General features: G+C 36.2%; 1 protein-coding gene across 23 annotated transcripts in view; it reads right to left on the bottom strand.

Moving 5' to 3' along the window:
• The window catches only part of NRXN1 (neurexin 1), a 1,113,820-nt gene that overhangs the window by 109,387 nt on the left and 987,468 nt on the right, over positions 1–16,965 (bottom strand). Inside the window, exon 1 of one of the 23 annotated variants that reach the window (XM_019021166.4) lies at positions 9,220–9,418. The exons of the other annotated variants lie outside the window; for them this stretch is intronic. Coding sequence (XP_018876711.1) covers positions 9,220–9,231 — 12 coding nt within the window. The 5' untranslated portion in view covers positions 9,232–9,418. Of the gene's footprint in view, positions 1–9,219; positions 9,419–16,965 lie in introns of those variants that run through there. 23 annotated transcript variants of the gene reach the window in all.

The raw sequence follows: 16,965 nt of genomic DNA, 5'->3' as shown, positions 1-16,965 counted from the left end.
TAAATATACAGAATTGGGTGCACATTTCTTCTTTAAAGACAGGTTTTTACCCACTCTTCCTAGGTATCTAACAAGGAGACATCAAGGCATTTTAAAACAAAAGACCTAGATTCTAAAATAATGTCTTTTTTTATACTCAAGATTCCAAACACAATTTGACTGACCTTCAACAGTCTTGTAAATAGACATATCTAGTCTCACTCCCTATAGAGAGAAAATCAACAGCATAGTGTGTCCTACTGAATATTATATAAGTTGTTAGTATCAGCATTAAAACAAGGGAGTCTTACTCCTTAGGTGCTGCTACACATCATCTGGATAGGCAATCTCTCAGCACACCACCTAGGCCTTATCTTCTGCACATTGCTCAGGCTAAGGCCGTGCCTGGCAGGTAGTCAGTATGCAACAAATGAGCCATCAAATATAACAATATAATGAAAGGCCATTAGGTAGTCTCTAGAAATATCTGTCCTTAATCTTACATTTGTTTTTTCTCACTGTACGTCTAAACATTGCTAGTTTATCCCAGAAACCTAGTTGCTTCTTTTCTGACAGTGGTTGTATTAGGTAAGATGGGATTGATAAAATAATCTTGGAATCTTAACATGTAATTAGGTGAACAATAAAACTATATAACCAAGGAAATGTGCTGGGTTCAAGCATAATCAAGATACAAAATTTGTCTTCATGGAGCTTGCAATGCTGTTAGTGAGTTTGATGGTCTGAATGTTTGTGTTTTCCTCAAATTCATATGTTGAAACCTAATCCTCAATCTGATGTTATTAGGAGGTGAAGTCTTTGAGCAGTGATTAGGTGTTGAGGATGGAGGCTTCATGAATGGAATTAGTGCCTTTATAAGAGGCTGAACAAGCCAGAGTTCTTCCTTTTCACCATGTGAGAGACAACACAGCTAAAAGACAGCTATCTGTGAAGCAGGAAGCAGGCCCTCACCAGATACCGAATCAGCTGCCACCTTGATCATGGACTTCTAGCCTCCAGCATTGTGAGAAATAAATGTATGTTGTTTAGAAGTCACCCAGTTTATACCATTTTGTTATAGCAGCCCTATTGGACTAACACAGTGAAGCAGTCACTACGGACTGAATTATGTCCCTGCCCAAATCCATATATATCAAAGCCCTAACTCCCAGTGAGTTTGTATTTGAAGATAGCATCTTTAGGAGGTAATTAAGATTAGATGAGGTCTTAAGCATGGGATCCTAATCCAACAGGACTGGTGGCCTTATAAGAAGAGGAAGAGGATGCACACACACATGCTCTCCATCCTACATGCAGGAACTAAGGAAAGGCCATGTGGACACACAGCAAGATAGTGGTTTCCTGCAAGTCAAGCAAAGAGGTCTCGGAATGAAACCTACTTTACTGGCATCTTGATCTTGGACTTCTTAGCCTCTGGAACTGTAAGAATAAATTTCTGTTCTTTAAATGCCCAGTCTGTGGTGGCCCAAGCAGACTAAGTCAGCAGTAGGGCACACTGGGCTCTGAATTTAATATGCATAGGTTTCACCAGTTGTTAACTATTTGACTAGAGGGACTTTCTTAGCCTTATCCTTAATAAGCCAAAAGGTCTTTTGAATGAACCTTATAAGAATATCTATCTACCTCAAAATATTATTGTGACATTTGAAGGAGAAAAATAAAATATAAAATGCCAGCTCCATGCCAAAATATAAAATAAAATAAAATAAAATAAAATACCCAGCTCCATGCCAAAAATGCTCAAAGATGCAAATGCAAGCAGGCATTTAAAATGTCTGGGTAACTATGTGTCAAGTGGGTAGCAGAGACAAAAGGACTGTAGAATTTTGGAGGAGAAAGAGGGTCTCTTTGGTTGGAAGAATCAAAGAACATTCAAGATAGACTTAATATTTATCTCAGCTTGACTAAAGGTTAGACAGGTTGCTTCCTGACTATAGGCCCATGACCTTCTTTTCCTTAGAGCCTTTACTTTAGAAAACTTGCAATTATAAATTCTTTCTCTGCCCCTTTTGAAATGTATCTAAACCTCCTTAAAAGCCTCTGGCCAGTTCTATGATCTAGGGAGTATCTCTCTCAAGGACCTGCATGCCATACTTTTCAGATCTAATTATCAAGAAAGATAGTGCCCCCGTCTCCCAGTCTCTGTGGACACATAGGAGTCTATCATAAGTGAACAATTAGAAACTATAAAACACTTTATGTCATGCATATGTGAGAAAGTTTACTTTCTCCTCCTGTAAGGACAACAGGCAAACACAGGTGGCCTATGATTCTCCTACATCTGCTCTTAAAAACTGTCCAACACTTTGTTTCTTCAGAGTTGAGTTCAGTTTCTCTCCCCTATTGCAATAGCCTTGATTAAAGTCTTCCTTGCCTGTGAAACTTTGTGTAGCACATTTTTCTTTACTTTGACAGGAAACATTCATAGAGAATAAACAACTTGAAATATGTTGTAAAGTATGGCTTAGATATTGGTTTGGCAATGTATAACTTAAAATGAAAAGCTGCATGCATTTTCATGTTAGCAGTAACTAGTTATGGCATGTCTCAATGCTTTACTCAAGAGTTTTCTTGAGATCTTTTTAATATATATTATTTCAACAGTTACTTAGCACAAAGTAAGTATTTTTTCAGGCTCAAAATCCTGCACTAACATTGTAAGCTCCCTATGGCACTAGAGTTTGTATATATACTTTCAGGCAGCTGAAGACATAGGTAAATCTTTGCAAATGGGGAGAGAGGGGGACAAAAAAGGGTTCCTGGCTCATAATTTTAAAGCACTACCCACAGTGGGACTGTTTTCTAAAGAACTCTTTAGTATGCAGCATATATACTAACATGTAAAGCACACCTTTTGCACTAATCAAATGCGAAGTTATATAAATTTAATATCCAATGACTTAAGAAAGTGGGATGCCAACACTCATCTTTATGAGTAAAGTATAAAATTTTATGAATCAATGTAAAGAAGCCAGCATGCTTGGAAGGAATCTTTTGCTCAAACTCAGATTATGTTATTACACTACTAATCTTGGTGTGTTTTTTTAAAAATGTAACATCCTTCTAATCAAGCATGATTAGTTACAAATAGAATCCAAAGAAATATCTCAAATGACTATATATCTAAATTACCTTGCTTATTACTTATGGGATATTTTTCTTATCCATATCCAGGTTAATTACAATTTCAGAAATTATCTGTACAAATGAATAAAATTCAATTCTCTTAGCCAATGAGTTACTTTTTCCAGTGTAAAGTACAGTCATTTAGGCATTCAAAAAATATGGAATTTAGAAATCTTTTAACATGATGAAGTTGAAAAAAGTAAACAAATATTACTTTGCCAATTCTCCACCAGTCAGAAGCTTGTCTATATACTAACTGTGTATTTAGAAAATATCAATGCTCAAGGAAGAGAAATGCAATTTGTCTCATCCAAATGCATCATATAAAATGACCAAGTGCTGTTAAGTACTAGAAATGTGTCTCAAAAGACTCTCAATGTCTGTATCATTTTGGGGTTGTTTGGAAGTTAAACCCTTTTAGTAAGAAGTATTGGAAGATAAATCTAGTTCTCAGCCCTTAATTCACCATTCACTGGTGAGGCGTTCTTATTAGAGAGCATGTCTCCTGGTCTCACTAGTTCTTAATGAATGTATCTGGCCTTTCCTAGCAATATATAAATTCTGAGAAACTGGAAGACATGATTGCTCCCTACCCAATTCTGAAAAGAGTGAATATATCATTCTTTGTAACAGATGGAATGTATTAAAAATATATCAATATGTGTTTTTTCAAAAAAGAAAATATCTACCATTCAATTAGAAAAGTATTTTGGAGAATAATAAAAATGACAGATATGCTATTTCACTGTTACTAGCCAGCCATTATTGTTAGAAAGAATATGATTCTAAATATACTGAAAGTCTGGTGACATGTACAAGACAGGAAAAGCATCTTTATTCACTTGTAATAAATATTTTCCTGTTCATTCCCTACATAAACTAGAACAATTAATATTTTCCTCAGCTTTCCTGGAGAATGAGATATTTGACCTGAAACTTTCTCTATTGTGATACTGCTAGCATTAATTAAGTGGCAGTATTCAAGATTAATTGGAGACAAGAAGACTAGTTGGGAAATTGTTTTGTCATAAAGTAGAAAATAGTGCCATGATGGAAGGAATGGAAAGGAAATTCAATTTCAGAAATTTCACAAAGGAAATATGGTTAGATCATTGAGGTTGAATTTGCAGAATTTAGTAATATACACCAAGATTGCAATTTGAGAGCTAAAAGCTGTTTCAAGTTCAGTGTTCTATGGGCTAAACTGTGTTCCCAGAAAATTCATAGGTTGAAACCCTAAACCCCAATGTGACTTACTTGAAGAGAGGAACTTTAGGAGGTAAAGTTCAATGGAATCATAAAGGTGGGGCCCTAATCCAATAACATTGGTGTCCTTATGAGAATAAAAAGAGACACCAGAGCTCTTTTTCCCTGTACACAGAAGAAAGGCCACTGAGAGAGGGCGGCTGTCTGCAAGCCGGTAAGAGAGCTGTCATCCAAAATTGAATGGATGGACACTTTTATCTTGTACTTTCCAGGCTCCCATACTGTAGCATAATAAATTTCTGTTGTTTAAGCTACTCAGTCTGCAGTATTTTCTTTTATACACACACATAATACACACATACACACACACACACACGCCCCCATATTTATATACTGTGTATACACATTATATATATATTTTGTTATATATACATGTATGTACACACACATATATATAATCTTATTAAAATCTTATATATGTTATATTTGTCTCTATTAACTAAAATTTAAGTACCATGAGGGCAGGAATTTTAATCTATTGTGTTCACCACTGTTTCTACACTGTCTAAAACAGTGCCTTTCCCAGTCCTAAGCAAAAAGAACAAAGCTGGAGGCATCATGCTACCTGATTTCAAAGAATACTACAGGGCTACAATAACCAAAGCACCATGGTACTGGTACAAAAACAGACACATGGACCAATAGAACAGAACAGAGAGCCCAGAAATAAGGCTGCACACCTACAACCATCAGATCTTTAACAAAGCTAACAAAAATAAGCAAAGAGGAAAGGACTCCCTATTCAATAAATGGTGCTGAGATAACTGACTAGCCATATGAAGAAGATTGAAACTGGACCCCTTCCTCACACCATATACAAAAATTAACTCAGGACGGACTAACAACTTAAATGTAAAACCCCAAACTACAAAAACCCTGGAAGACAACCTATGCAATACCATTCTCGACATAGGAACAGGCAAAGATTTCATGACAAAGACACCAAAAGCAATTGCAACAAATGCCAAATTTGACAAACAGGATCTAGTTAAACCAAAGAGCTTCTGCACAGCAAAAGAAATTATCAACAGAGTATACAGACAACCTACAGAATGGGAGAAAATTTTTGCAAACTATGCAGCTGACAAAGGTCTAATGTCCACCATCTATAAGGAATTTAAACACATTTACACACACACACACACAAACCCAATTAAAAAGTGCACAAAAGGACATGAACAGACAATTTTCAAAAGCAGACATACATGCAGCCAACAAGCATATTTTAAAAAGCTCAACATCATTGATCGTTAAAGAAATGTAAATCAAAACCACAATGAGATACCATCTCACACCAGCCAGAATGGCTATTATTAAAAAGTGGAAAAAGAAAAAAAAAACAAACAGCAGGTGCTGGTGAGGTTGCAAACAGAAGAGAATGCTTATACACTGTTGGGGGGAGTGTAAATTAGTTCAACCATTGTGGAAAAAAGTGTGGCAATTCCTCAAAGACCTAAAAACATAACTACGATTTTACCCAGCAATCCCATTACTGAGTATATACCCAAAGGAATATAAATCATTCTGTTACAAAGACACATGCACACATATGTTCATTGCAGCACTATCCTCAATAGAAAAGACATGGAATCAACCTAAGTGCCCATTATTGGTAGACTGGATAAAGAAATTGTGGTATATGTAAACCATGGAATACTATGCAGCCATACAAAAGAATGAGATCATGTCCTCTGCAGGAACATGGATGGAGCTGGAGGCCATTATCCTTAGCAAACCAACAAAGGAACAGAAAAACAAATATCACATGTTCTCACTTATAAGTGGGAGCTAAATAATGAGAACAAATGGACACATAGAGGGAAACAGCTGACACCGGGACCTAGTGGAGGGTGGAGGTTGGGAAGAGGTAGAGTATCAGGAAAAATAACTAATGGGTATTAGGCTTAATACCTGGGTGACAAAATAGTCTGTATAACCAACCCCCATGACACAAGTTTACCTATATAACAAACCTGCACATGTACCCCTGAACTTAAAATAAAAGTTAAGGGAAAGAATAGTGCCTTTTTCATAGTAGGTGTTTTACAAATATATACTTAGTAAAGGAATGAAATAATGCCAATATTTGAATGTGGCTTTGTATATGACTCAAACCCATATAGATCTGTACCCTATTTCTATCATATTTCCATTCCTTTCTAAAAATGTATTTTCTATGTTGACTTACCTGAATACTGTTATTCTAAGGTCCACTTGGATAATTTATATATAGTTTCATAAATGAGTAGATTTTAGCAGAGGTGATTGGCCCGTGTTAGAATGTAATTCAAAACCTGAATTTATTATTTTAAATTGAATATAACAGCTTGGTTCTATGTGTCATAAGTAGAGTTAAAGTCATATACCTTTCTTATATTTCATTCTTCCGTGTCATCACACAACAATGAAGGGTACATAATGCTAAAATGAGCACATTCATTGATTGTACATCTCAGGAAGAAATAAAAGAATATAACCTGATTATTTGAAGTTACAGAGGCTAGATATGGGGACATCTAATAAAAAGTTTGAATAATTTCAAAACATATCTTTTTATCTTTGTGAGATTTTCTCTGGTATTTACATTTTCGTATCAGCATTTCTCATGATCTAGGAGTTCCTATTACTTGAATTAAACTATCATGTTTTCTAATTCTTACAAGCTAGATTTTTCCTTCCCTTACAGAGTCTCATTTCTCTACCCACTTACTGAAAAGGTAGTATTTTCTGTGTGTGTCTTAAAATGTTTTTAGATTGCAAAACAAACAAAAAACTCTCAAAAACATGCTGTTAACTTCTGCCAGCTGTTTAAGCAGATTTTATAGGAATGTGAACAATAAAAAGCAAAATTCTGGAGCTATATTGCAATCCAGATAATATTCTTATCCTCAGAGGAAAAAACAATGACCTTCACTTAAGTTCTGCTATATTATTGGCTATGATTTGAATAAGAAAGCTTAGTATGACAACTGCAAAACATATACTTGGAGAAAAATAGCCTAAAATATAAAACTAAGGACAATGTAGGAGCATGTGTGTTAATGCATAACAGACCCACAGACACAGTGGGTATCACAAGCCCTTTTAATCAAGACAGAAATATGCACACATATATCATGAACATTAATGAAATTGTGGAACTCCTCCATGGTTCCAAATTATGTGCTGTCTCAAAATACATTTATGTACCTTATGGTAAAGTGATCTTTGAATAATGGGATCACTGACCATTACAGTTCACTGATGAATACTTCTAAGGAGGAAAGGAGAGAAAGCTAACTATGAGACTTAAACAGCACCTGCTGTCAGCTAAACAAATTAGCTGCCCTGAAGTCACATGTACCCACAAGGAATGAATAGCACAACCTTTACCTAGGAGACTGCCTTCGGAGGAAAATGGGCAGAATAGAAATAGCCAGTATGATATGGCTTGGTTGTGTCCCTACCCAAAATCTCATCTTAAATTATAATCCCGGTAATCCTCATAATCCCCATGTGTCAAGGAAGAGACCAGGTGGAGGTAACTGAATCATGGGGGAGTTCTCTCCCATCTTGTTCTCATGATATTGCGTGAGTTCTCACAAGATATGATGGTTTTACGTGTGTGGTAGTTTCTCCTGCATTCATTCTCCTTCCTGCTGCCTTGTGAAGAAGGTGCCTTGCTTCCCCTTTGCCTTTCACCATGATTGTAAGTTTCCTGAGGCCTCTCCAGCTATGTTGAGTTGTGGGTCAATTAAACCTATTTCCTTTATAAATTACCCTGTCTCAAGCAGTGCTTTATAGCACTATGAAAACGGACTACTACAAGGCTTCTAGTTGTTATCCCAAATTTGTTCAGCTTTTGACAAATCTGTGTACACATTTGTCTTTGATTTTTAGCTGTTTGTTTGACTTTTTAACTTTTTAGCTATTAAATTTTATCATTTACTAGGCTAGAGCAGAAATGATAATACAGGTTTTTCCTCATTTCTTAAGGTGTGATTAATTACGAACATGGCCAAAATTCTTGCAATTCCTCTCCTTGAATTTGGGCTGACCATGTGACTTGCTTAATCAGTGTGGCAAAAGCAATGTAACGTGAGTTCTGTACCTGAGCCTCAAGAGGCTTTGCAAAATTCCATTTTCACTCATGGGATTCTGTGATTAAACTGGCCTTTTGGAGGATGGGGCATAAGCTGTTCTAACTAATTCATCTTAGATAGCCAGTCTCTAGCTAGCATGGCAAGCTGATCACCAACAGATGAACTAGTCCAGTTGAGATCAGCTAAACCTAGCCCAGATCAGAAAAACCACCTACTGAAGCCCAGTCCAAATGGCAGAACCACAGAATTATGAGCTAAATAAAAGGCTGCCATTTTAAGCAACTAAGTTTTAGAGGAGCTTGGAACACATCAAAAACTAAATGACACAAAAGGTTAGCTGAGGAACATTTTTTAAAGACAAAATGTATTTTAATCCAGCTTAAACAGAATATCTTTATTTTGGTTAACTTTAAATTAATAGATGAAATAGGTAATGATAACTATACAGGGCTAAAACATTTTATATATGGTTAGGTTTGAGTGTAAAATTTTTATCTCCTTTGTTCTTTTTTTTAAGTCAGTTTCTGGGCTTCTTTTTAGCAAAGCAAACAGTTATTTGGCTCTAATTACAATCAAAATTTATAAAAAAATATTTTTGAAGTCAAAGTAAAAAGTCCAGAATATTGGAATATGGCTAATAACCAAAATCTTCCTCTCCTTCTAACACTACTTTAATATCTCACTAATATTTCTATTCCTTACTCCCTGGAATAAATTGAAATAGGATAACAAGATAAAATTATACCTGGTTTTTCATTCTGGGTTTTCTTCATTGATAAATAGAGGGTTATGAAGTCAGAAATATAAGACTATTTTCTCCTGAGATTTCATTAAAGATAAGATATTAGGGAGATTGAAGGCTATTGTGCTGGCTTACCACATCATATACTTCCAACCATCAGAAGTGAATGACAATGCAATAATGCAAAAGAACTCAGCTCTTATCAACCACAGAAGCATTTAGAATTTCTGCGACTGCTCTTTGAGTACAAAAGATTATTACTAAACTTTGTCAAACTGGGAAGATTAAAAGATTTTTCAGGGTTGTGTAAGTGCAATACCATAAATACTCAACCAAGTAGAAACTGCTTCAGCAGGTTAAACTAATGTGGGGAAGACACTAGAAATATCAGAATTCAGAAACAGTGACACCAATGCATTTTTTTTTCATATTTCAGAATCTGCTAAAAGTTGAAAACCAGATTAATTGCGGCCATAGAAAAGCCTTCTCATCTGTCATTTGAATGTGAAAAGAAATTACTTGAAATGTAGTGGGCATTCTACATTTCAAGAAAGAAAGAGGGTCGATGAATGAAATAAGCAGAAAAAGGAACAGCTTAGAATATGATGTGTAGAGATACCTGAGGATAAAGAAACAGTGAGAGCGAATCTGTAGATAGTCTGGAAGGAGATTAGCAGAAAATATACATAAAAAATCACATCAGTTGACATCCCTCTACTCTGTGACATTGTGGTGGCGTCTAAGAAGGTCATCAGTGTTTCTCAGTACCTGGCATTCCTGCCCCTAAGTAATGTCCTTCGTTTGCATGTGGGCTAGACTTACAGCAGCCAGGAGGAAGTGTCACTTCCAAGATTAGGTTATAAAAAGCCTGTGGCTCCTATCCTGGGCTTTCTCTCTCTCTCTCTCTCATCTGTCCTGGAAGAAAAGTAAATTGCCAGCTGTTGTGAGGAATCCCTGCACCCACATGTAAGATAATAAGGCATGCTAACAACCATGTAAGTGAGCTTGAAAGTGAATGGCATCCTACACACACAGCTGAACCTTCCAGTGAGACTGCAGGACTGATCACCAGCTTAACTCCAGCCTCACAAGAGATACTGAGCCACAGGCACCCAGCTAAGTTTTTCTGGGATTCTTGACCCATAAAAACTGAAGTAACATGTTTCTTATTCACAGCTGCCTAATTTGGGGATAATTTGTTATACAGGAACAGATAGCTAAATAACCACCTAAAATATAGAAAAGAATAGCTTTCTCCGTCCCTCCCTCCCTCTCTTCCTCCCTCCCTCCCTCCCTCCTCCCTTTCTTTCTTTTTGCCAAAAAAGCAAAACCAACAAACAAACTAAAATCTAGACAGTCTTTCTTTTAAAAGCAAAGAAAGGCCGGGAGCGGTGGATCATGCCTGTAATCCCGGCACTTTTGGAGGCAGAGGTGGGTGAATCACAAGGTCAGGAGTTGGAGACCAGCATGGCCAGTGTGGTGAAACCTCGTCTCTACTAAAAATACAAAAATTAGCCAGTGTGGTGGCGGGTGCCTGTAGTCCCAGCCACTCAGGAGCCTGAGGCAGGAGAATTGCTTGAACCCGGGAGGCAGAGGTGGTGGTGAGCTGAGATTGCCCCACTGTACTCCAGCCTAAGCAACAAAGCAAGACTCCATCTCAAACAAACAAACAGACAAACAAAAACAAAGAAACTTCCCAGCACTTTGGGAGGCTGAGGTGGGTAGATCACCTGAGGTCAGCAGTTCAAGACCAGCCTGGTCAACATGGTGAAATCCTGTCTCTACTAAAAATACAAAAATCAGCGGGGCATGCTGGTGCACGCCTGTGGTCCCAGCTACTCAGGAGGCTGAAGCAGGATAATCGCTTGAACCTGGGAGGCAGAGGTTGCAGTGAGCCGGGATCATGCCACTGCACTGCAGCTTGGACGACAGAGTGAGACTTGGTCTCATAAGTAACTAAATAAATAAGCAAAGAAACTGTGCAAGGAGAGGTAAGGCTCTTTCTGTGGATGTTCTCTATTTGGGCATTAGTTTGTCTGCTATATGCCTGCTACTTCCAAAGAAAAGCCTGTAGCTCTCCATACTCTGTTTATTCTCAACCTGACAAGCAGTCCAGACTGGTGCTAAAGAACAGAAGATACACATCAAGATCCCTTTGGAGGTAGGCTGTTGAGGGAAAGAGATAAGGTTTGATAGAATTAGAAATGTGACTGGGAATTTAAAATGATGATATAATAAAGGCAAGAGATTCAATACAAGAAAAAATAAGTATGTTGAGTAGCTCATGGAAAAACAAAACTATAGAAAACAAATATGATTCAAATATAACGCAAAATAAAATGTCCTGATTTCTGAGCAACTGATAAGTGCAAGGGAATCCACTTGACCTTGATCCTAGAGGTGGAAAAATTCTCCTTTGAGTAGTCCAGGTAACATGATATTTAACTCATAAAAAAAGAAAGGTAATCTTAACATATAACTGAGATTAGTATTGGATAATATTTACACAGTAATGGTAATCTAAATGGTCTTCATTGTTTTCCACTTTAGAATCCTCATAATCCAAATAAAATATGGGAGATTTAGTTGTGCTTGGTTGTCAGACAGAATGTTAAAGTTAACATCCCTGGAAATATAATGAGATCGTGAGATGAGGAAAAGAAGAGGGAAGCTAGAGGAATGGGGAGGAGCATAAAAAATATCTTTAGCTTACTAATGTGGATACTTAAGAGATAAGAGATATTCTTATAAATTAATGGAACAAGAAATTAGATGCAACTATATTACTTAAAGCAACAAAATTTATATATAATTTATATATAGTTTTATCTAATATATATCAAGTATTATATATATAATATTTTATAAACATACACACATATTTCACAGGAGAGAAAAAAGCAAAGGAAAGGATTAAAGCCTGAGCTAATCCTCAATTTTCATATCCAGGATTGTATAAGTATTGTATAAAAGGAATAAATAAACAAATGGAACATAAGCATATTATTTGGAGATATGGAGCTAATTACCAAAAAGAATTATTAAAAGACATTTACTCTGGGGAATAAGACTGGGAGTGACGAGGGGATAAATGTGGTATCGTTGCTTTTTTATATACCATCTTCTAAACTATATTGATTTGTTTTTATGTGCTTGCGTTATATTAATGAAAACAATGTAACAATTATTCTCACTTACATGTGTACAACAAAGCAAAAAAGTGAACTCTGGGAGTAATCTGTTACTAGTTTCAGGAATAGTTTTAAAAAGGAAGGTATAACTGATATTTGCAATTTGAGTTACCATCCATTTAAATGTATTGTATTTTCTTTTTTTTTCTATTTCCTTTTGCTTTTTTTAAATTACACTTTAAGTTTTAGGGTACATGTGCACAACGTGCAGGTTTGTTACATATGTAAACATGTGCCATGTTGGTGTGCTGCACCCATTAACTCGTCATTTACATTAGGTATATTTCCTAATGCTATCCCTCCTCCCTTCTGTATTGATAGGACGTATCTCAAAATAATAAGAGCTATCTATGACAAACCCACAGCCAATATTAATATATTGTATTTTCAAATAAGCCACATAGCAAGAATAAATTCCTTTGACATTTCCTAGGCTTTATCAAGATTTGTCTGTTGTGAGGAATTCATTCCACTACCCAAACTTCATTTAAGTCTTTGCATCCAATTAGTGTTATCCCAACATGTCCCTCTAATCTCTTCTTTTGCTTCTCTAGTTCTTTGTACTTCATTCCCATTTTTATTTGCCTATAAAAAAATCATAGTTTTTACATGCTTAAACTCTGCAATGAGTGTCTTTTAAAAATGTTATACATTTTCCCTATTTCGATCTGGTTTTCTAGATGTCTAAATATCAACCTTATGCACAGCTTGTCTTGTAGCCCTGTCAAGAGTCACTGGTGCAAACTGGTTCTGTAATCATTAGGCTTTCTAGAGATTTTCGCCTGTTTCTTCCACTCCCCCTAACTGGCTGAAGACATCAAAAAATCAGACAAACTGAAAATGTGAATTCCCGACTCTTCGAAATGGGCAAGCTACTTGCAAAATTGTGAAGTAAGTTTTAGCAATTTGTCTGTGGCTCACCACAGACAGCAAGGAAAAGGTCAACTCCTATGAAGACAATAAGAGATGATTTCCTGTAGAGAATTTAAAAACAATAATAAAGGTGACTGAAAGTCAGACTGCTTTTTATTATTAGAGTGTGTCAACAAGTCTAAACAATGTCAGTGATAAAATATTCCTCTTGAGAGGGGACCATTAACAATGCCCCTCCTCCACCTTGGTACGGCACTATAACCCAAAATGATGAGACTCTAGTAAACCTCTGGAACAGGGTTTTACACATGTTAATCTGTAACCTGGTAGGCAAAATTATGCCACTTTGGGCCCATCTCTTTTCCTTTTAGGGACAACTACTGGTGCCTCCTTCCTAGTCTTATGAGAAGAATGTCAGTAGCATAAATTGAAATGGGAATTTTGCTTCCTGCATATCGCATCCACCCCTTTTTCTTAAATATGCACATGCTTTTTAAAAAACCAAACAACTGTAATTTCAAAATGTCTTTATACTGCATAAAAAGGAAGTTAATTCTTTTAACATCTTGTTATATATACCATCTTTATTCTCTGCAAATATTGATTAATCTAGGAAAATTCAGGACTGATACGGTTTGGCTGTGTCCCCACCCAAATCTCATCTTGAATTGTAGTTCCCATAATCCCCATGTGCCATGGGAGGGACCCAGTGGGAGGTAACTGAATCAGGGGGGTGGTTTCCCCCATGCTATTCTCATGATGGTAAGTTCTCATGAGATAAGGGGCTTCCCCCTTCTCTCATTATTCTCCTTTCTGCCACCATGTGAAGAAGCATGTGTTTGCTTCCTCTTCCGCCATGATTGTAAGTTTCCTGAGGCCTCCCCAGCCCTGCAGAACTGTGAGCCAATTAAACCTCTTTCCTTATAAATTATCCAGTCTTGGGCCTGTCCTTATAGCAGCGTGAGAATGGACTAATACAAGGACTGAGCAATACACAACATTTATCTTAGCATCATTTTATGCATTCTGTGTTCATTATTTATTCAAAAACCACTTACTAAGTGTCCTTTTTGTATCAAACACTGCATTAGGTGCTGAGCATACACACATTAATAAGACAAAGGTCTTGACTTTAAGATGCTTGTCAAAAAAAAAAAACTTAAGGTTATAATCTCTAATGGTAGATCATCATCTATCTATCTATTTAAATGAATCTCTATTCATCTATCTTTTCCAAAGTGCTATGAAAACAGGAAACAGGTTCTGCTTGGGGTTGTTCAGGAAATCATAAAGTGAAATGCAAAGTCTAAAATCTTCCTGTGCCATTAACACTAACAAAGCTTTAGTATTTTTCAAATGGAGAAGTGTATCATTAACTAGATCACAGGTACAGTCGCAAAACAAGAAAAGGAGGAAATAGGAACACTGCTGGCAGATGAGTCGGTATATCAGAAAGTGGGAAGTTGCATTTTGAGTTTAGGCAATGTGAACAGTTTACTAACAGCATACCAAATACAAATTTCAGACTAGATTCTTTATACATGTGTTTTTTTACTTTTCTGAATCAAATTTCCAAACAATGTAGAATGCAAGACCACACTGACAAAGTTATATAAGATAATTGAGCCATTAAATAAAAATGGAAAACTCCAGTCACAAAAATGTCTGAAACTACAGTGAAAATTCTCTTTTTGGACAGTGGAAAGCCCTCAGTTCAGAACAGAACAAGTTGGGCACTTAACTTTCCTGCAGTGTCTTATCTTCTATCTTGTAATAGATTGCCATGTAGACCCTGTCAAGAATCATTACCAACTGCTAGTTAATGCTGTGCACGGAAAAGTCAGACTTGGTAATGTCACCACAGAATTTGAAAGGATATTAATGGGTCCTTATCATTTCTGAAAAAATAGAGATTAGAACCAGAGAACTTCCCTTCAAGGACAATTTTTTTTGGAAGAAACTTATATTCCCTTTGGATCCATGAACACAAGTACCTACATCATTTTCTAGCTGTGGACTCACTCTTTCAAAACATACTCAGGGACAGCTGATGCAAAGGTAAGCTTGGAGGTGTAGAAAATATAAAAATCAGTTTCTCTCAAGTGTGTTCCAGGGCCAAATTTTTACTGCTGAATTTTAAATGTTGGTCTATGTTTAAGGAAGATCTTATAACAGCTAGCATAGCATGGCACAACACATAGAGACTCCTCACTTGGTTCATTCTCCAATATTTTGGGGAATCTATAGTTGAATATATTTGTTACTTGGTCCTGGGGTAATGTGGGCCAAATGGAGAACCATTTCTCTTATCTGAGATTTGGGTCATCATGTGTGAATCTGTAGTGTCTAGAATAAGGCCGAGCATATGGAAGGAAGAATGAAAAAAAAGGGAGAAAGAAGAGAAGAAAAAAGGCAATAGCACAGTGGAGATGAGGATATTAAGGAAGAACAAATGAGCACCTGCTATGTGCCAGATGCTATGCCATGAGCTTTATTTGTGCAAGTTTATTTGATACTCTCAAATAATGTGGCAAAACAAACATGATTTTAAAGTTCTCATTGTTATTGCTTCATACTTTACTCCATGTCACAGTTAAACATTGATGTTCAGAATTATAACAGTCTTGGAGTTTTCTCAATAGCATATAATTTATTCCATGTAAAGATGAAGATAAAAAAATGTAGCTTCCCCCATATGCCTCTAGGATACTCTGTATGTCCTGCTGAAGTAGAAAAGTCCTAGAAGGGAGCTAAGGGGGCCGAGGCTACCAACTACTCTATTAAATCTACAGACTTGATGGTAATGTCTATTTTAGAAGAAGCTTTCCGCAAATGCAACTTAGATTTTAAAGACATCAGCAAGAGAATGTGGGTAATTCCAGAGTGAGGGTAGTGTCTAGCACATTGCCAACACTTAAGACGTGAAACACTTAAGAAGCGTGTTTCCCCAATATGCTTGTTATTAAAAAGAGTCTAAAATATCTTTTCTCCTTTAAATTTGTCCCTGAGATTCAATTGTGTTAGTGATGCTGTTAATAATATACTCTAAATCTGTCATGTACAAAAGCTTTGCTATTGTTGATGTAGGGCACTTTATAATTTATGTACAGATTCACTAGTAATCTAAGGTGTTAGAAATGGTTCTTCAAAAAAATCCTGAATTGCTAGGTATTTATCCTCAAGAATAGCATAATAATAACTAGCAAAGTGTGCTACATATATTAGTTGCACATAAGATTTCGCAAATTTGTAATTCTAAATGAAAATATTGTGGATTTACAGGCAACATATAGCATGGTAAAAAAAATACACACGTACATACACTGCCTATTTTGTTTTGTTTTGTTAATTACCATTTGGAATGCTTACTGGATAAACCATTGGTTAACACAAGTGCTATTTGCCTGCTTGAGATTTCATATAAAGAGAATAGTGATAACAAGAATACAGTGAAAGCTGTTTGGTAAATGCTGAATAAAGGCAGAGAAATTACCTGAGCCTTCTCCTGAGGTCCCAGCCTAATGGTGTTAATGTATTTTTTATTGCTGGAGAACTTTTCAGCGATACCAACAAAAAAACAAAAAAACAAAAAAAACTAACATAGGCTCTAGATGATAAAACATGTAAGAAATTAACATAGAGATTTAAAACTAATATTGACTTAGTTTTTTGAACACGCTTAATG

Source organism: Gorilla gorilla, chromosome 12 (assembly GCF_029281585.2).
Source record: "Gorilla gorilla gorilla isolate KB3781 chromosome 12, NHGRI_mGorGor1-v2.1_pri, whole genome shotgun sequence".
Classification (NCBI taxonomy): domain Eukaryota; kingdom Metazoa; phylum Chordata; class Mammalia; order Primates; family Hominidae; genus Gorilla; species Gorilla gorilla.
This window is presented reverse-complemented; position numbering and strand designations above follow the sequence as displayed.